This window comes from Kryptolebias marmoratus, linkage group LG4, assembly GCF_001649575.2.
Source record: "Kryptolebias marmoratus isolate JLee-2015 linkage group LG4, ASM164957v2, whole genome shotgun sequence".
NCBI classification, from domain to species: Eukaryota; Metazoa; Chordata; class Actinopteri; order Cyprinodontiformes; family Rivulidae; genus Kryptolebias; species Kryptolebias marmoratus.
The window spans coordinates 11,874,598-11,895,878 of record NC_051433.1 but is presented as its reverse complement, the minus strand read 5'-3'; the positions used below and the strand labels follow the sequence as shown (position 1 = coordinate 11,895,878).

Here is a 21,281-nt window from a genome sequence, read left to right as displayed (position 1 = left end):
AGCAGAACAATAGAACACCTGCAAGTGTTCAGCTGAGCGTGTTAAAGGAGCTGGAGGAAACATTCGTTTGATGGTCACGCGCCCGTGCTGTTCAGCTCCAGCAAAACCAGAAGTGGCCCTGCATTTGGCTTCAAAAATCCAACTTTAGTGGAATTTTACGACAAATCTGTGCGATACAACATTACCACAACTAAAAAGCTCCTAATATTTTGTTACAGGGAGGGTTTCGGTCAGGAATCTGAGCAGGCAAATCAGGCAGATTTTAGGTTTTTCTGCTCATCTTCTTTAAAAATAATGAAAAACATTAAAATCTTCCCATTTACACTGTAGGGGTTTTATGACCAGCCTTAAAAATTATCAATGAAGATTATTACAGTTCCAATCAAGTATTTCAGCTGCTGAATGTAATTTACAAAAATTGACAAATTTTATTAAAATTTCACTAATATTTGCACTACGAGATGCGTCATCAACATTTACGTCAGTAGTTAACATCCTTTGGGTCAGTGTTTTCAGAACAATAAGTTTATTTTCTTATGGGTTAAGAATAAAGATAACTTGAGCAGAAAAAGTAAAGTTAGTAAACTACCATAAAACCTGCAGCTGGGAAGGTTTATTTTTACGTTTATATGTTCTCTATGTCTGCTTATGTAGCTTCCCTGCTAACCAAGTTTAGCTGCTGATCACAAACCAGGCCCACAACTTTGGATCAATCATTTCTTTATTTATTTGTGTAAACTTTTACTCCTTTGTCACTTTCTTATTAGTTTGGCTAAAATATGAAGAAATTCTTGGATGCAAAAAGTGTTAAAGAGTTGATCAATGTGCAAAGAATATTTTATAGGTAATTTATATTTGAATCTGTTCTGCACCTTCATTTGAATAAATAAATAAATACTAATTATGGTAAATATTGTCTCTTGCTGCTAAAGCTCATTCATATATTTAAGCAAACTAGTTATATTTTACTAATTTAACTGCAAAAATCGTTAAAACTTTACAATATTATGAGAAGAGAAGTTAAAAGTATAAAAAAGTGACAATTTATATGACTTAACTTAGAAAATAACAGGTAAAAGTTACAGTGTGTGTGAACTGGTTGAAGTTTGCCTAATTTATTTACATCTAATTTAGCTGTTAGATCATTTTAAGTCAAATAAATTGTTACATGAGTTTAATTTGTTCCATTTGAACAGTTTGTTTTTGCTCATCTTGTGAAAATAAATCCAAAAATGTCCGAATCATGGCACGAAGAAACTGATTGTAAAACAGATTCTGTGTAAATAAAATGATATTAAGTTGCTGCATGTCAGTTTTATAAACTTAATTCAATTATTTATTTATTTTACATTAGGTCTATTTTGAAAATATCTGTGTTCAGATTAGTCTGATTAGTCAGTGCTTGAGCACAACAAAGTTTAAAAGAAATGTAAAGAAAGAAACTAATCCAATTTTACAAAACAACATGAATAGTTCCAGATTTCATTAAGCTGAAAAAACAAAGAGAACAGAGCTGTTCCAAATAGGCACAAGAACCTCCTTTTTCATAACGGTGGGGGCGTCTTTAAAAAAAAAAAGTGACCTCTGCAGGTCAGAAAACTTACTATAAATATTGCTTCTGCTGAAGGTTTAGGGTCAGATGATTTGGCAAAAAGTAGGAAACATAAAGTAAAGCTTTAAACGGGGTCAGAGGCCGGAGAGAAAGGAGGCTCTGTAATGTGAAGTCTGTTCACGCTCAGCTCAGCCACTTTCCTTCCGGGGGAGCTCGGCTCAGATGTGGGGAGGGCGACGGAGACATTAGTGAGACACGGAGCTGAGAGCAGAGCAGACATCCAGCTGGACTCAGCCACGGAGGAGAGAACTGCAGGTGAGCTTCTTTCCAACAGAATCTATTCATTTCATCATGTCTTCATTTCGACTTTTCAGTATTAAACGCATTTCATGTCACTAAGAGTTTGAATTTATGCATCTTTTTTTATTATCTGTCTCCCTGCAGACTGGGCTTCAGTGAAAACAAACTTTAATGGAGTAAAGTAGCATGTAAACTGTGCAGAGCAGCTCTAACCCCCCCTCAGCTGAGTGGGCTCCGGAACCCGCGCGGGTGATGTGACAAAAACCGGCTGCGCCACGGCGGCGCTTTTACGCGCGATGGAGGAGCTTTTACGCGAGCAGGACGGCTGGCCCCGGAACGGCTCGTGGCTCAACGCGAGTCGCGTGAACGCCAGCCACGCCGGGAACGCCACGGCGAACCCTCTGAAACGGAACGAAGAAGTGGCCAAGGTGGAGGTGGCCGTGCTGGTGCTGGTGCTTCTGCTCGCTCTGACGGGCAACTTGTGCGTCCTGTGGGCCATCCGCAGCACCAAGCACGGCCAGTCCCGGATGTACTACTTCATGAAGCACCTGAGCATCGCAGACCTGGTGGTCGCCGTCTTCCAGGTTTTACCCCAGCTCATCTGGGACATCACCTTCCGCTTCTACGGACCCGACCTCCTCTGCAGGCTGGTCAAGTACGTGCAGGTCGTGGGGATGTTCGCCTCCACCTACATGCTCGTGCTGATGTCCGTCGACAGGTGCCTGGCGATCTGCCAGCCGCTTCGCTCCGTACACAAGGGCAAAGACCGCTTCTGCGTGATCGCCTCCTGGATCCTCAGCCTGGTCTTCAGCACCCCGCAGGTGTACATCTTCTCCCTGCGGGAGGTGGGGAGCGGCGTGTACGACTGCTGGGGGGACTTCGTGGAGCCGTGGGGCGCCAAAGCCTACATCACGTGGATGAGCCTCAGCATCTACATCCTGCCCGTGGCGATTCTGAGCGTCTGCTACGGCTTGATCTGCTTCAAGATATGGCAGAACATCAACATGAAAACCAGGAAAGAGCACTTCTTGGCTCTCACGCCGAGGCCGTCCAAAGGCGCGCATCCGCTGTCGCGCGTGAGCAGCGTCAGGCTCATCTCCAAAGCCAAAATCCGCACAGTCAAGATGACTTTTGTCGTGGTCCTGGCTTACATTGTGTGCTGGACTCCATTTTTCTTTGTCCAGATGTGGTCTGCGTGGGACCCTGCCGCACCGAGAGAAGGTAAAGTTCCAAAGAATTCATCCAATAAGATAAATGCTCCTGATTTATTGTCGGTGACTTCATTCCCTGAAGAGTGGCTTGTTCGAAGCGCAGAGATTTATGGTGATGAAAATGTGTTGCTCATCAGCTCCTGACAATATTTCAGCACTAATTGCCTCAGTCACACAAAGTTCGTTCTTCCAAGTGGCCAAATAACTCTTGAAACGCACGAGCAAGTCTTCTTTTTTTTCTCCTTTCAGAGCAGCACAATGGTGTCTAAAGCCAGACTTCCCCGGAGTGAGTGCGGATGAATGGGAGAGTCATTTACAGTGCTTATCAGCCCGGAGAAAAAAGTCCTCAGAGCCACAGGGAATGTAAATGTACCAGTACATCAAAGAGTTTATCTCCCAGCTCCAAGCCCTAATTTATATCATATCCATTTGTTCAGAGTCTCATTTCTGGTTAAAGGGAAGAAAAGCAGCAGCAGATGAGTTCCATGACTTTGAAGCTTTTAATAAGTTTTGTGAAACTGCACGTGTCAAGCTAATCCTCTCTTGTTTTGAGACAAAACAAAAATTCTAAACAAAAACAATAATAATCATAACTGTACTGTCACTGCACTTGAACTCAGGCACTGGTTTGGGTAAATTCTTTAGTTTTTGTTTGATTTGCTGCATTTAACCTTTATCTAACCAAGAGGTTCTTTGAGGTTTTCTGGGGTTAAGCGAGACCTGGTCAAGGTGGTGCATCATTAAAAGTTAATATCAAAATACAAAGGCAAAACAAAACAAGTCAAAATCAGCGGGATACAAGTACAGAGTCCAGTTTTGAGAAGAGCAGCTATACCTTCTTCAGTTGCAGATGCCTTTATCAGAGCGGTGAACTCTCCCAAAGAGACAGGGAGACGAAAGCATTCAGCTTCAGTTTGGTCCGAAGATTATGAAGGTGCAAAACTGAAAGAACACCGTTCAGAAGAAATCCTGGGAAAGAGGACTACGGTATTAAAATATTAAAATAAAATATTAAAATAAAATAAATAGTATTAAAAATTTACACAAATAGGAGGAGAGTTTACCCAGGATAGCTTTGTACATAAATTATACCAACACTGTGTTCTCCTTAGGCGTAAAGAAACCAAGAAACCAGATTCTAAGGAACTCTGATATCTAAACAGCAAAGTATGAAGGAAGCAAAACATTCATATAAACTAATGTCACCAGAGTCAGTAACGTTTAAAACTCTCGCCTGATCAAGCTTTTTTTCTGATAAATGAAGACAGACTGTTTTGATTTAAAAAAGCCCAATATAATCTTCTGCTTCTCTTTTGTTTTCCTGTTTCTCAGAACCATTTAGCAGCTTAAAACATCACCTGTGAGTTTCTAAAAGCCACAAATGTCCTTTTTAAACACAAAAAAGTGGAATATATTTAACAGCGATCGATGAAACACCTTTTTGTCCTTTTAAAGCAAAATGGAACCATGTCCCAGTTATCAGCAATATTAAAATAATTTTTAAAAAATGATCTCATTTCACAAGAAGTCATCTTAGGACGCCAGCGTGATCATGAACTTCATGTTTCTCCGTGTTGTTTATCGTGCTGCCTCTAATTAGAGTCTTTGGAGTTTTATGGCAGAACCTTCAGAAATAAAACACATAAAGCAGATTTATTAAAGTGGATTGTTTTGGCTGAATCAAGTTAATGAACAATAACAAAGTGAAAATGATATTAAAGTCATTAAGAGAAAAAATAAAACATTTCCTGGTTAAATGATCAGGACTTCTTAGATTTGTTTGCAGAGACTTTTAGCCATTCGGTCTTTTAAAATCTCCTTTCTGCTGATTGTTTGTTTACCTTCTTTTTGTTTTTTTCTTTCTTACAAAGACAGATTTCAGGCAATTTGAAGATCTTCAATGAGATTTTTAAAAAATTACTCATAAAACAGTTTTTAAGCAGTTTATTTTCTCCTTTTAAACATCCAGGAGCACAAATGAAGGCCAAAGCAGCTGATACTGTTTTTGCTCGTGTCTGTTTGTTAGCAAAATATCCCATGAACCACCGGGCAGATTTGAATCAAACTTGCAGAACGCAATCAGTGGGTGTAGCTCTACAACTGATTAGATTTTGGAGTCAGTCGGCTCCAAAATGGCCACCACAGCCACCTGATCTCAGAAGACACAAAATGGCTATAATTCAGTCATTTTTTACAGATACTGGGCTAAAATTAGGTGTTCTAAGTATGACGTCTCACAATATTGCATGAGATTGTGCAATATTGGCGACGTTTAGTGTTCTTGCACCACAACCAAAAAAGCAACCCCACATGATGATGTACCTCCACCATGCCTAGCTATAAGGGGTTTTTTTCTTACAGACTATTTGGTTGCTCACAAATGAACAGATTTTCAAAGAGAGTTTTTAAAGCAGTAGTTGTCGCCGTTAAAATATTAATGTTGCACACATGGCGTCCTGCTCATTATGAAACAGGCTGAAACCACGACTGCGGATCCCTCCAGGTCCACCTGAACCTCTCCGGGTCCCACATGGTGCTTTAATAATCCACACAAAGTTTTGAAGAGTTTTCTAATTGACTTTCTTCTAGCTCCTATTCCTCAAAGCATTTCCATGTTTTATTCATTTATTTATTTTTTTATGCTGAAACGTCTTAACAACAAGGATTGTCTGATAATTAGTGTTTGTGTTTTAGCTTCAGGAATTATTACATATTTTTTGAGGAGAAAAAAACAGGAATTGGTTGGTTTGGGCCAAAGAGAACATCCAAATAAAACACCAATTGAGTCTGTTTTACATATTTTTCTTGTCTTTTGAGAAGTAGTTTAAGCTCAGATTTTATCAAAAACATCTCAATTCTTCTTTGTCTCCCATTTAATGCTTGTTTTCTTCCCTCTGTGAGAGGAAAACTGTGGTCAGGATCGGTGGTTTGCTCTAGAGTGTCTCCAAGAGACAAAGTGTCTTTGTGAACCCCAGTAAGTCCACTTTACCCTCAGTGTTCTGGATGGTTCCAGAGAGGGAACTTTATTTAAAGAGTGACTATAAATAAAAATGTAAAGAACTATAAACCAGGATGTTCTGCTTATGAGCATTTGTAAGAAATTAGGAGTAAATGCTGGGTTCAGGTGAGCCTTTTGAAGCCTTTATGAGGCAGTTTTATTTAAAATATTCTCATATTAAAAACAGTAATGTTTGCATATTTGTGGTAAGATTCCAACATTTCTGACCAGGGTTTAACATAATTTTTTTTTCTTGTATTTTTAACAAATGGCTTTTAAAACAAAACCTACCTGACAGACTGCAAACACAGAGAAATAATAAGAAGCAAAAGGAAGAAATAAAGCACTGCTAAAGATCTTGAGCTTGTTTATATTGTTGTCTTCTTTGCAAAAGCATGCCTCTATTTAAATCCAAGTATAAAAGTATTTATAACTGAGCAGACCGTCTGCTCTTACTTTTGGATTAAATGCGATTTATTTTAAGCAACGCTGCTGGTTCCGACTCAATGTAGGTGAACTTTTAGATGCTCAGATCAGATTCTGGGACCCATAAACTCATCTGAGGGCCTGAACGTCAGTAAAAGAAAAAAATAAACATGTTGTGAAAGCAGCAGAAAAATTATTAAAGGCCTTGAGTTCCTGGAATGAATTGCTAAACCTTTAGCCTAAAATGAGAAGAGACAGTTACAGCTGTTTTGGTCAAACCTTGTAAATGACAATGTGTTGTACCTCATGTGATATTCTGAGATCTTGTGAGATGTGATAGCCCTCAGAGAACATGTTGAGGATGACTCTCTGCTACAACCACACCAAAATTAGCTGTCGTGGTCCGTGATATAACAGACGCAGTGTTGATTTTTAGCAGCTAATGCCAACGTTTTAAGCAAGGATGTTGCACAGTGTGTAGCGATCAGTGCTGGTGATGACGCTCAGCTACTACCAAACCAAGTTATTTTGCTAACAGACAAACAAACAGAAAGACACTGTCGTCAGTTATCATCGTTTGGTACCTTTGTCATTTCTTACATTGTTCTTTAAATAATTTAGCAGTTTTTTATCTGCTCTTTTCCAACTAACGACTTAAAGCAGGACTTTTCCTCTTGTTGTTGGTGTCACAGAATTAAAAGGAAAACGTTTTCACGTGCTCATTTAGTTGAGTTTAAGAGGAACCCGTGATGTCCAGCTCCGAATGGCCTGTTTGACGTGTCTCTTAAACAAACACCTCTCAGAGTTTGGGGCCGTTTGGTAGAAGCTGCACGCAGCAGAGCTCTGAAAAATAAAGCAAAGTCCTGAGGGGAGTCAGAGTCGGGCGGGAGAAGGAGAAGCTCGGCACTTGAGGAGAAGAAGAAGACAATAAGCACTAAATCTCCCTCACTCCTTTAAGGATTTAGAGGGGGAAAAAAGCTCCACTTTCAGCTGTTTAAACTACTCGATGTTCTATAAAGCTATACAGGGGAGGAGAAAATAAGGTGTATTTTTTCCACCCGTGACAGCCTCTTTAAAGAACCCATTTCATGTCATTTTTGTGAATTTATCTCCGTTTGCCGTCCATTAAACTCCAATGTTTTGAATAACTCTAAAATGTTTAAGGGCTTGTCTAAAAAAGGCTAGGTGTGTCAGCTCTTATATTTCTAAATGATAAGTGACTTTAAACCCAAACAAGGACTGCTATAAATTCAACCAAAAGCTAAAAACAATACAGCTTTTAATGTAACACTGACTGGCCTTACTTTAAATTTCAGACCATTTTTAATGTTTAACCTCACTGAACGCCTCTCTAACTGAATCATACGAACAGATTAGCAGCTTAGCAAACCGACACGTTGATAGAAAATGCCTTTCACACTTATCTAGCCACAGACATTAGGCTTTGACAGCAGAAAAATTACTTTCATTGTTCTGCAAGAGTGAAAAAAAATAACCTGTTATTGAAGTTTTAATGATTATTTAATGATTATGAAGCTTTTTTTTTGTTGCCAAGCCATTTGGTTGTCTTCCAAAATGGATCATCAGGCTTTACGTTCATCGAGTTATTTCAGTGAAAACAAAACTTTGATTAACAACCAGCTTGAAATATTAAAGCTGGCTTTCAGCCCTAAACGCAATTATGTTTTACTGGTATGAAGAGAAACGTATTCACTTAAAGGGATTTTCTGCTCCTTTTCTAAATCACTTGTTGTATTTATGGATTTCATCTTTATCTTTGATGATTAGAAACATATTGAATGAAAAGATAAAGCAAACATCAGTGAGTCTGTCTCTTAACACGTCTCATTCCACATTGATGCCTCCTGAAGACAGAAATCATTAATATAAATACATCAACTTAACTTCATTATACCCCAAACTATTCAGCTTCTGATCCACAAAACAACAGACAGAAACTTGTGACCGTTGCAATGAAACATTCACAAGGTTTATTTTAATAATAATAAAACAAAACTTTATTTGAAAGTGTCAGGATCCAGGGTTTTGGGGGGGTTGTATTGAGTTTATTGTTTCTTTAATTCTGTTATTTGGTACCTGTATTTAGTTCTGTCAATTGGTTTTTCGCTCCCTGTGCTCTCTGTTCTCATCATATTCTCTTGTCCTCGGTCAATCATTTGTTTTCCTGCAACACCCATCTACATCTGGAATCACTCACCTGTGCCCACTTCTCCTAATTTCCTGCAGCCTTTAAAACCTGGTCATTTCCCTCGCTTGTCGCTGGTTCATTGTTTGTCCTTTTTCCCCTTTGCTGTCTGGTTCCGCTCACGGCCCCCTGCTCATGTTTCCCACGTCTTGGAATTTAGTTTGTTTCGTATTTAGTTCCGTTTGTGCTGCCTCGTCAGCCTTTTGTTAATAAATTAGTTTTCTTCAGTTACTACTTGTGTGCCTGCATCGTGACGGAAAGAGCTTAATGAATATTTCAAGTGATACCAATCTCATTAATTTAAAGAAGTTAAAGCATTTTTAACATCCAACATTGTGGACGAAATGAGGTCCTTGAATTTAATTTCCTTTATTTCACCAGACTAAAACCCCACAGAGAGCAGATCTTATTTGCAAGGAGGACCTGTGTAGTTTACACCGAATAATATAAAAAATTGTAACACGTCACAAAAATTGTCATTATGTCTTCAGTTCCTTTTAGATTTTTGCCCTGAAACTTTCAGCAAATGTAGATTAATGAATGTGCTACCTTAATCACTGGTTAAGATGAATATTCATCTGTTCGTTTTTTTAAATGATTCACTATTAAATCTTTATTCTGTCAAAAATTGAATTTGTTGCTACATCATCACTGGGAGGCACTTCCTACACGGACACCAGATTTTGCTAGGGTTAAAAAAGCATGTGCTGATGTATCAAGTCATCTGATATTATGTATTTTAAAATAAGAACTAACAGTGTATTAGGTTGTTTAGAAAAATCCCTTTGTGCCTGCAGGAAAATCAACCTTGATTTGATTTTGCAGCAACTTCACAAATTAGAGGTGAAAAATTATATGGTGAATAGATTTCTTGTTATTATTCTTGTACATCATCAGTGCAGACATATGAAATTTAAACTCACTAGCCAATAAAAAGTTATTTTGATAGGGATTCAACGGGGTCCTGAACCCAACTTTGGGAACCATTGGTCTATAGGGATGAGCCTCAACAGACCTTCCAAACAAATAAATCCCACTGGACCAACAAAAGCGGCTTCAGACGCAGCTGCTATAAAACATCAAAGAAAAAAACAGATATATGAAAACTGTAATGTACAGTCAGTTCAAGGTCAAAAGTAGTATTTAAACTGCTTTTGTTTTGTGGGCAGCCTAAAATCTTCTTTCTTTCAATTTTTTTTTAACTTAATTAGGTGCCATAAAAGAGAGAATGGCAGCTGTTTGAGTGCCAAAAAGTGGGCCTAGGCCCCGCCAGGGCCAACTATAGCCACTCTCCTGGATGTCAGCTTTTTAGTGAGGAGGGCATCAGAACAGGGTTTTTGTCAACTCACTGCACTGTAGCTAAACATGGTCATATAGGTACAGTATATCAACATTTCTATAAGTATAAAGTGTATACAGAGACCCTAACCTTATTGTGAATGAATCAGTCATTATACTATAACATTATACTGGTAAATGCAAATTAAACATTTGCTTAGCAAAGAAAAGCCTCTTCATTGACTTTGCATGTTGATCTGCAGTGAGTTAACCAGCACTCATTAGAAAATAATCTAACACGTATTCTTTGTGATACCTCTGCAGCACCTAGTGAAGCCACGCCACCAAATCTTATTTTCTCTCCACACTGACAAACAAATTAGTATTTACAGGTTTTAAATGATGCCAGCAAAGTTAAATTTCTTTTTTGTGCTTTTGCTTTATTGACTCATTTAGAACATGTCAGTGTTTGGGTTTTATCCAGTTTGTTGTTTTTACTTAAAAATATTCAGTTTTTCTGCACTTCGGTTACATTTAAATCTTCTTAGCCTGTTTCTTTTCTTTTAGTATTTTCTTTTTCTTTTTGTCTGTGTATTCTTTATAGTTTTGACTACTGCCTTTTTGTTCCACATCTTTGTTTAATTTTACTGATAACTCCACATTTGTAGCCGTATTTATCACCTTTTACATAAATTTCTTGTTTCCTAACCAGACTATTTATTAATTTATTTGTTGCCGTTTGTCTCATGTCTTTGCCTGCTTGAGGTTAAAGGCCTGCACAATCTCTGATTGCCTTCAAATGTCTTTCTTTATTTTAAATTTGATTTCTGTCCACCAATATTTTTTGTATAATGCATTCAAATGGGGTCATGGGAGTTTGACTCTCCAGTCTGCATGTGTTTTGTAGATCTGGAGAAGGCTTATGACCGTGTTCCCCGAGGCATTCTGTGGGGGGTGCTGCGGGAGTGTGGGGTGCCTGGGTTGCTTTTCAGGGTTATCCGGTCCCTGTATAACCAAAGCATTCTTGGCACAAAGTCGAGCTCGTTCTCGGTGCTGTCCCATGCTTTGATTGGTCGTGGTGAAAAAAAGAGTTGAGTCGAAAGGCAAAACTCTCGATTTACTGGCTCGTCTACGTTCCAGCCCTCACCTATGGTCATGAGGTTTGGATCATGACCGAAAGAACGAGATTCCGAATACGAGAGGCTGAAATGAGCTTCCTTCATAGGGTGCACTGAGCCGCTGCTCCTTCGCATCGAAAGGAGTCAGTTGAGGTGGTTCAGACATCTGATTAGGATGCCACCTGGATGCCTCCCTTTGGAGATTTTTTGGGCATGTTCTACTGGGAAGAACCTCAGGGCAGACCCAGAACTGGATGGATGGATGGATGGATGGATGGATGGATGGATGGATGGATGGATGGATGGATGGATGGATGGATGGATTAAAATTTGTTCGCTGGTTCAAGAGATATTTTGCTAACAGACAAAAAGAATTGACTCCAACAGTTAAAATTTTAAACAAAGATTTTGTGCAATGAGTAACATCTAGAGCATGTGTTGTGAATCACTGTTACACCCACACCTAATTCTAGCTCAATATCTGTAAAATTGACTGAATTGTAGACATTTCTGTGTTTTTTAAGGTCAGTTGGCTATAGCAGCCATCTTGACTCAGAATGACTTCAAATGTCATTTCCATTAACTTCTGTTTATTGGTTCGTGAGGAATTTGGCTAACAGACAAATAATGAACAATAAAAATAGGCGATAATTATTAGGTGTGTTCCTAACGGATGCTTTCCTTTTTCCAAACTCCCTAACCTTCGTTTCCTCTCTCCTCAGACACGGCCTTCATCATCTCCATGCTTCTGGCCAGCCTGAACAGCTGCTGTAACCCCTGGATCTACATGTTCTTTGCTGGTCACCTCTTCCAGGACCTGCTGCGGTGCTTCTTCTGCTGCTGCAGACGTTATCTGGCCGACTCTTCCTGCAGCTGCGACCATCAGTGCACGCACAAGAGTCCTTCCTCCACCTACGTCATCAAGAACGCCGGCAGCCAGAGGAGCCTCACGCACACGTCCAGCATGGGGGGGCCGGCGCACTGAGCCCTCTAAGCTTCCTGTTGTTGACTTATCCTGCGGTCGTGCAAACGCTCATACTTCAGGCATTTCATCAACCCCAGCAGAGCTGCGCCTACAGCAGCACAACGCTTGTTGTCAGATATCTTAAATTAGGCCAACCAGAAAATATAAACCTGCTGTCCAGCAAAAAAGGAAAAAGTCCTGTGATAACAGAAAGTAGGACAAAGTGCTATTGTGCTCAAAATGAGGACACAACAGCGTGGAAAGGGAAGTTTCAACCCAGGTACAGCTGGGGGTGTGAATTTGAACTTCATAGGACGTGTGAAAATTTGCAAAAATGATCACAAACTTTAATCACCGCAGCTCTAACCGGACTACAAGATGGATGAAAAGTTTTATCCTTTTGTAGCTCTGAATAAACTCACGTTCTCAGAGAAGGAGAAGGTGGAGGAATCATTGGTAAATGTAAGCTGTAAGCTGTCAGTGTTTTGTGTAAGCAGACTTGTTAAATATATATATATATATATATATATATATATATATATATATATATATATATAAATATGCTGAATGTTTAGCAGTAAAAGATTTATTCTTTATCTTTAAGTGTAAACAACTGTCAGGATTTTCAACCTTGGTTCTGCTCTTTTGTTACCTCAGATTATTGTTAATGGCAAAAATGGTGATCTCTCCTGAGTTCTGACTTAATCCTTAAAGGGAAATTCTTGTGAAAACCCAAAGAATTAAAGGAATGCACACCGCCCTCTGACTTCCATGGCAAAGTTTTAAACAAATATTTCATATGTACTGTTATTGCTTGGAGTCTGTGTTGGGAATGACTCTAAGCTACTACCACACCAAACTTTAGCTCAAAATCTGCAAAACCGATTGAGTTATAGTCATTTTTGTGTTCTTTAAAGGCAGTTATTGGCGGCTGCCATTTTGAATCAAGTTGTAGATGTGCATCCAATGATTACTTTGCAAGATTTTAATCAGATCTGTTCAGTGGTTCCTGACATATTTTGGTAACAGATAGACAAACACACAGACACAGGGAATTACACGATTGCCCTCTGCCATCAAAGGCTGGCAACATAACTCCTTGTGTGTCAGAGCATCTGCTGTATTTGGGTGTCTATAGTCAATAGTGACTCATAAACTTAAAATTATTAAACTGTGACTTTTTGTTTGGGCCCTCCAAATAAGTTATTCAGTGAGCAGGTCAGATGTGCAGGAGACTGATCCATGACAGGCCAAGTTCACAGTAAAATTATCCTCCCTGATTTATTTTGACCCAATTTCAAATGTCATGCTTTAGCCACCGAAACTCAGACATGGGAAGTCAAAACCTGTTTACTGCCTCACTATTAACACCAAATGGTCATCAGCGGGTCAATTATATATCAAACCTCTGACTGGTTTCCCTTCATATTTGCCCAGTCTGTAGCTATAAATTCTTATTCTGTCCACGCGGTCAGTCACAAACACTTTATTAAATACACCTCAACCTTAAAACACAGGTGATTAGATTGACAGTAAAGTACAGGGCAGAAGTCCTAAGTCATCCCTCATTTTTTTAAACCTTTCCTTTTAATGAACCTGCTTTTTTCTTAATTATTTAGAAGTGTTTTTGATCTATTTTTATTCAGTCAAAATGAAAGTTTTTCTCTGGCTGCTTTTTCAGTCATTTTAACAGCACAGCACTGTATGTGGCAGCATAAAAAACTAAAATAAAAAATAGATAAAATGCTACTTTGAATGTGACCCCTCGTCACCGGCTGTTCCATCAGTTCAACCAGTTTTAGCTTCACACACAACAACAAGATGGTGTCTGAAAAAGGGGATCAGTTCTCACTGTTTGTGGGGGAACTGCAGACAATGGGAATCAGACCATTTCTGAATAAACCTTCCTGTTTGTTTTTATTCCTACTGGGAGCTCTTGTGCTCAGTACTGCATGCTCTCTCACACAGTCATGGCACGCTTCGAGGGTCATGTGTAATTTGTGTCAAACTGTACATTTGCGTCTTTATGCTGTCCGATAGATCTCAATTAAAGCACTGATGAGGAAGTGAGATGGTCCCTCTGTCCCCTAAAACAAAACAAGTGATGGTACTCTGTTTCTGTTATTCAGATTAAAGCATGTCAGATAGGGAAGACAGGGCACATTACGACTTTTATATCAAAACAGTACATTTTTTCTTTACTTCAGGCAAAAGGTTGCATCTTGTGAAATAGTTTAAACATTGTTTTTCTGCCATGTTCAGTTGACTTTTCTTTGCCCTCCATGCACAGCCATGAGAACATGTCTTACATGGAGGATGCTGTGAGAAAAGCTGCTCAACTCAGGGCTGCAACTAAACAGGAGCTTAATTTCACCCCATCAATAAGTCAATATTATAAAAACCATAATTGGATTATGAACTTGCATAATATTGGTTGATGTATGTTTTTATTTTAGTTGTTTACTCATTTGTTCATTCATTCCTTGTTGTTGACATGTATTCCTTGTCATCCACAAGGGGGTGCTGTAGCACCCCCAGCACCCCCGGTTCCCACCGCCATGTGTGCCACCATCATCATCATTAATATTTTATCAGCTCTGTCATTTCCTGCCTTGGATGTTGACTTTCCAGTTTCACTGAGTTATCAGATGAACAGGAACTCATTTATTGCACATATTTACACATCAGACGCACATTAGTGCATCTGGCGCGTCGCACTGCACTGAGATGTTTTCCCAAACCTTTGCAACTCACAAATATGTAATACTGGGTTATTTTCTTCCATAAATAAACATACAATACTAATATATTTTTTTGTTCTGTTTGTTCAGTTGGGTTCTCTTTATGCACTGGTAGAACTTGTGTGAAAATATAAAAATGTCTGATGTGACGTCTTTGCAGAAATGTAAAAATTTGACCAACTTTCTAACCATATTTTGTCTTTACCCAAATGTGATGACAAGCCATTTGAACATCTGCTTTTGCTGACACAAAATAAGATGTGTGGTTTTTGAAATAATCACAAAACACTATGACTGAAATGCAGTATATGCTTGTGTCCAGCTTGTTTCCCATTATGCAAGTTTTTTTCATGGGGATTCTTTCTGATTATCAAGGTTTTATTGCTCTCAGCTAAGATGGCAGCAATGAAACAACGACAGGCCATTAATCAAACACTAATAAACTCTATAATTAAATATGTAGGGTATGATGGAAAGAGTCCCAAATATATTTAAGCCATAGAATCTAAAAGGAAGTAAACTGCAGGGTAGCATGTTTAATTTTAGGAGTTTTAATGAAAATAAAAAGACAAGAGTGGACAATAATACTTAGGTAGTCACACTTAAATAGTCAGTGTCTTACCTGCACAGGATAGTAAATTTAGCTCACGTTCAGTTTGAAGAATCAGGTGAATTTCTAGCAGACAAACTAAACTAATTGTTCCCAAAAGAAAAACAGAATGTCGAGACAGTTTAAGCAAAGGTTGTAGTGTCCGTTATATTTTGGTTGCACTTTTGCATGAGATTCTTATTTACATTAAAAAAAGATTCATATTCCATGTAAAAATCAATATGTGTACCACTGAATTACATGGAGCCATTCTGTGTATGTCTAAAGCAAAACAAAAGTAAAAACTATTAGAAAATAACTGTTTATTTCTTTAAAATGATTAGAAATTCTCTGTTTTTAAAAATCCCGAAAACTGAGAGCCCACTACCGGCTATCTGCTGCAGGTAAGACGCTAACAACTTATAGGTTCTGCAAACACATCTACTTCAAATAAATAAAATGTTTTACTATTGATTGCTTATATAATATGTTGCATGTAGTACAAACATTTCTTGTTGTTATGATAATATAAATCATTATTCCACTCCTTGATGTTTTGTTTCTTGACATTACACAAGTATTTACTGTAAACAGAAAGCCTGACAGGAAAATAAAAGTAAAAATGTATGTGTTGCACACATGAAAATGAAGAGGTTTCAGCAGGACAGTTTCACAAATTAAGGATCTTTTGTGTTAATGAAACAATTTCTGACTGGGTAATTTTTAGCATCATTGATGGTGAGTTTAAAAATCTAAACATTGGTTTAAAAGTACAAGAAAACAAAAGTAAATTCAAATTTGATTAGCCAAATTGTACTATACTATACCAGAGGCAAACAAAAAGCATTAGTTTTAATAAAAAAACCTCAAAGAGGTTTCACACTGTGCAATATTAAATATTGCATCAGTGAGTAAATTATCTAAATATTCAAGAGGAACGCCAGCTGCTTCTGTTACATGTTGTCCACCAATGAAAACTCTAGATTTTTGTTTTGAATTAAATACTAACAAATCAAAACCAAATCCCCGGTTTGCTCTGTCCACATGAGGTGTGTTTGTGTCCGCGTCACGAGGGAAGGCAGGTTGGACCAGCTTCTCGTCTTGTAAACGTGTCACTCTTTGGCCAAGTGAACGCTGAGGCCTCCGCAGCATTTCCCAGCACTCGTGAGGAGAGGCGCCACAAGGATCTGCAGCATGATGCTCCAAAAGCTCTGCAGCCAGCGAGTCCCGATGAGGACGCACTGGACACAGGGACTGACCATCCTGTCACAGAGGGGAGCACAGACATGAAACAGAAAGCACACAGACGTGTGGAACAGGAGCCTGATGGAAGACATCGGTCAAACCTTTTAACATTTTCACCACTTAAAGTAAAGACTTATTAAACGTTTTGTCCACAAATTCCATCCAGTGTCCTTGGTTTCTGTTGCCTTTTTGGAACACTTTACAAGTACATTCCCCTTCTAATTTGTTAAAGCAAGAAGCCTTGTTCGCAGCAATAAAAAGAAAAAAAAATCTTATCTTCAATTTAAATAGACTTGTTCTCTGAATCATTGTCAACAGGAAAGTGAAAGAAAGATTAAACTCCAGCTTGCTGCTGATGAAAGGCTGTGATTAAAGTGTGAGTCTGTGTGCAGATAGGAGGTTCAGTTTTATTTATTCAGTTTATCTCTGTAGTTTTTTCAGCTAATTTGTCCCTCGAGAGCTCTAAAACCAACTGAACATAAACAAGTAAAAGCACCCAAAGTTCCTTCAACGCAACTGGAGATGACCTCCTGTTAGATTCTCCCTGACCTCGAGTAACCACATCTATCAACAAAATGCTTTCTGTTTGATTTTTGTAACTGTGTGTGTGTGTGTGTGGGTGTGTGGGTGTGTCGAGGCCCTTATGACTCCATCTATTTTCTTCACATTACTTATCGGTAAGAGACAGAAAAGTCAAGTGGCTGCCAGGAAGCAGACAAGGAGCAAAAATATCTCATTAATCAGAGAGTAATTAGTCATTTCTAAGCAAATCATAGGAGGTAAAACTGATCAGTCGGTTAAGAAAAAAGTGAGGTGAAAGTGTATTTATGGATCTTTTGTTTCTTATATTGTTGATTTTATTGTTTTTTTCCTTCTACTTGTTTGTTGGGGTAGGAGTGCTTTGTTTGATTGTTTGTTGTTGATCTAATATGTTTAAAATTCAATAAACAGTCTTCAAAACAAGAAAGAATTCAGATGAAACATTAAGAATGACTCCATAAATGATGAATAATTGGTGAGGACTTGAGCGTCTGTATGACGAGGAGTCAGAACAGAACAGGTTGACTTAGAAGAATCATGATTAGTTGATTAACTGCAATAAATCTGTTATTAAACTGAGTTTATTCATGACAGGTTTATACAGTATCTCTCATCCAGGTTTTGCTGACACTAAGTTGTTTCCATCTTGTGAGATTCTGAGCACTAGATCGTTACTTTGTAAACACGGATTTGGGTCTTTTTTTCCCCAAAATGTTTCATAACTTTTAGATAGAAATCATTTCCTTTCTTTTACTTTGTTAGAGCAGTATAACATGCCATATATATCACCATCACAATATCAGTGTGCAGTAAAATAATTCTGTCATCTCATCTGAATGAGTGTAGTTTTCTTAAAACGAAGGAGGTCTGAATCAGACATCACTGAGGCGTGATCCTGTCCCACCTGTTTCAGCCTCCTCACACTTCCTGTCTTTTTCAGGATCCAGTTTAAAATGTTTTTGCTTGTTTTTAAGCCTCTAAATAATACAGTATGGCACCAGCTTAACTCTCTGATCTCTTACACGTCACATTCCAGACAAAACTCTGAGGTCCACTGATCCGTCGGTGCTGGACTCTCCCAGATGCAGACTAGAAGGTGACAGAGTTTATCCTCAATCTGCCGTTGCAAGTTAATGCTGCTGGACCACCGACTGGTTTCAATTTCTGCTTAAAACTCATTTGTTCTCAGTAATTTTATCTCTTGCTGAGCAGGATATCTTGACTTTCATTGGGCTAGAAAATTTATTTTGTTTTTGTATGGTTTTATTGTATCTAAGTTAATTTTTATTGCTTTTATATCCCTGCTGTTTTATATCTTTGTAAAGCACTTTGGTCAGTGAAATGTGCTGTAAATAAACTTTGATTGGATTTGATTGATTTGAATGTGATCAACATTAGTATCCAAAAGGAGCATTTGGGCTGCAGTAAATCATAGATTATCATAGATATTCATTGTCTGCATCCCAATAATATATTGACCCAATTCAATGTGCTCAAACTGCCCACCGTCGATTTAGATGAGAGTGTCTGAGATGCTAAAGGGAGAGCTGTGAGTGATGAGGGAGAAAAAATTAACATGGGTGTTTCTCTAAGATTTTGCAGCCTTAACCTTTACAAATAATTGTATCACTTGATTACTAATAAAGCTGACATAAATCATATATTCAAACATTTACTTCCTGAATATCTCCAACAATTAAAATCATTACAGAAACGTTAAAATTCATACCTGATGTGTTTAGGCAAGTGATAAATTAATGATTCGGTTCTATTTAACCATTAATTTTCACGTCCCTCTTTAACCAAAGACTCATAAAAAGTGTAACAGCTGATCTGTCACACAAACACATTAATGCATATGTAATAAATGTGCTGTTACCTTTTTTTTCTGCCGTTGGTTAATCAGGAATCATTTAAGAAATGTCTTAAGACTCATTCATAAATATCTTATACTGAATGATTCAAAAATATAATGTTGGAATCTTCTGGTTTGTTTTAATTATTCATAATAACCTGCCTAATCAACCATTTCAAACTGTGTTAAAAGTACAAGTGATCATTTATCATGTTTTGTCTGATGTTTTACTCACTAGTTTCCCATTTCATTACTAATATGAGCTTCATAATCAGTCTGATAATTAAATAAACTAAAGCAACACAAACTTCCTCATCAGAGTATGTTTTGAACCTACCAAATGTGGAAGCAGTTGATGATGGCAAAGAGGAGTCCAGACAGTACTGACATGGGAATGGCCAAAAGGACTGAGAGGACCCTGTAAATCCAAACCCTGCACACCTCAAACAGGGCGTGGCTCCAGATCCACACTCTGTCTCCACTGCGAACTGACACCGGCTCAGCTATCACGTCCTCAAACGTCACCTGGAGACACAAACAACAATGCAATCAGAGCATATGATTCCTGGAGGGGGGTTGGTGAATTATATCTACTGGGGTGCAATCAGTCAAGCATGAAAATGTGTGTCTTTTTCATAATTTACTGCATGACAAACACCACAAAGCATTCATAAAGCAATGTTTATTTGAGCTGTTGAATAAGAATGCTGTACCTTGAGGCAGTCATTTATACCTCTGGGGTCTCTCGCTGTAATCAGAGGTTTGGTATCACTGATTTCTACTAGTGTGGACGTGTGAATGTTTTCCTCTTCTTCCAAGGAAGGCTGGGCTTTCCACAGCGTCTGCGGTTCCTCCTCGTTTTCAAACTCTTCAGGGTCACTGGAGTCCCCCAAATCAATCTCCACCTCCTCAGAATCTTCCCCTTTCCTCACAGAGTCCATTGGAGCAGGTGAAGTAAAGGAAACACAAAAAGAGCAAACAGGATGACTGTCACACCGGCAGCAGCACACCGAGGCCTCTGACCGGACCTCTCCAGCTGGCTGAGCACCGAGGTTATATTGGGAACGTTACAGTGCCCTACATGGTATTTGCAGATGGCGTTTCCAGTGAAGATCATTTTTCTGTGCTGTGTGGGGAGGGGGTTGGGGGAGAAAGAAGGGGAATGGGGAGAACAAAAATACTTTAAACCTGATCAGGACCCTGTTTACTCTGGCACGCTGTTGTGGAAATGGAATCACGAAGGCAAACACAAAACACAGAGCTGTGCATGATAATACTGCCCCCTTCTGGTAGCAGAAGGAAATCAAGCACATACCTCCTTCATATGTTAAATACTGGATCTTCCTGCGACATAAAGAGCTTTTTAAACCTTTGTCTGAGCTATAGAGGACATTTGTGTACATGTAAACATTTGGTGCATACTGGGAAAAAATGACTTATTCCCATTATGATCTTTGTATGAATTAGAAACAGCTTTTAATTCTCAGGTTTGAAAACTTTTTTGTAAAACACTAACGAACAGATCACGTATTAAATTTATATATATATTTATATATATTGTTTAACTTGTTGAAAAGATGGGCATAGTTTAAAAAAAAAAATAAGACTAAATCACGTATTAAATGTGTTGCACAGACAGTAAATATTTCATTGTTTTTTTCCCCTTCCACAGTGTAAAGGTCATTGTTGGAGTGGGCTAAAAAACATCTTCATCTGTGTCGACCTTTGGACCCAACCGGCAGTCATCCTCACTGGTATTAAAGGTCAACAACTTTTCCACAGAACTGGACCAAATCAGATTTTTCAACCCGCTTTCATTTTGCATCACTTATGCCATTGTCTTAAAAAAAGCAACCCAGTTCAAAAGAAAAACAACAATAACATTTAACTCGTTTTAAAGATTTAGATAATGATTTACTCTCAAAAATTGTTCTTGCCTCTTGATGCACATATTGCAACTGGGAATCTGTGTTAAAATCAGAACTTTTAGTACTTTGCAACTAAAGCAAAAGAGGCACATGACAGGATGTTTTCTGGTTTAAAAGGGACTGTGTGTGGGAACATAAACTGTGAATATAACAAGCTGTACATGAGTTGAGATGTTCTTTACTCTGCAGTGACCACTGAACTGTTTCCATGGTGAGGATCATTTCTGCCTGCAGGATGGAGGCAGAGAGAGAGCACGGTGTATCAGTGACGGAGGACTTCCTGCGTGCGTGCAGGAGACGATGGCATGCTAATGGATTACACCTCACCAG

General features: G+C 38.6%; 2 protein-coding genes across 2 annotated transcripts; one reads left to right on the top strand and one right to left on the bottom strand.

Annotated features, from left to right (window-relative positions):
• Positions 1–1,628: 1,628 nt before the first annotated feature.
• On the top strand, positions 1,629–16,140 carry LOC108231256 (isotocin receptor). Its single transcript, XM_017408180.3, has 3 exons — positions 1,629–1,867; positions 1,997–3,073; positions 11,812–16,140. Exons 2-3 carry the CDS (start codon positions 2,149–2,151, stop codon positions 12,072–12,074), a joined length of 1,188 nt encoding a protein of 395 aa, XP_017263669.1. The 5' UTR covers positions 1,629–1,867; positions 1,997–2,148; the 3' UTR covers positions 12,075–16,140.
• On the bottom strand, positions 15,330–20,081 carry zgc:172270 (uncharacterized protein LOC100136849 homolog). Its single transcript, XM_017408099.3, has 3 exons — positions 19,737–20,081; positions 19,361–19,548; positions 15,330–16,646 (listed from the first exon to the last, which is right to left on the bottom strand). The coding sequence occupies exons 1-3, from the start codon at positions 19,962–19,964 to the stop codon at positions 16,496–16,498; spliced, it is 567 nt and encodes a 188-aa protein (XP_017263588.1). The 5' UTR covers positions 19,965–20,081; the 3' UTR covers positions 15,330–16,495.
• Positions 20,082–21,281: the final 1,200 nt, after the last annotated feature.

What these genes read in the sequence shown, in the direction of transcription:
- zgc:172270 (XM_017408099.3), bottom strand. Translation starts at nt 19,964, where the DNA reads ATGGACTCTGTGAGGAAAGGGGAAGATTCTGAGGAGGTGGAGATTGAT. An exon ending in GTATAAATGACTGCCTCAAG is followed by an intron (nt 19,549 to 19,736) that starts GTACAGCATTCT and finishes TTGTGTCTCCAG; the next exon opens with GTGACGTTTGAGGACGTGAT. An exon ending in ATCAACTGCTTCCACATTTG is followed by an intron (nt 16,647 to 19,360) that starts GTAGGTTCAAAA and finishes CCTCTGTGACAG; the next exon opens with GATGGTCAGTCCCTGTGTCC.
- LOC108231256 (XM_017408180.3), top strand. Translation starts at nt 2,149, where the DNA reads ATGGAGGAGCTTTTACGCGAGCAGGACGGCTGGCCCCGGAACGGCTCG. An exon ending in CCCTGCCGCACCGAGAGAAG is followed by an intron (nt 3,074 to 11,811) that starts GTAAAGTTCCAA and finishes CTCTCTCCTCAG; the next exon opens with ACACGGCCTTCATCATCTCC.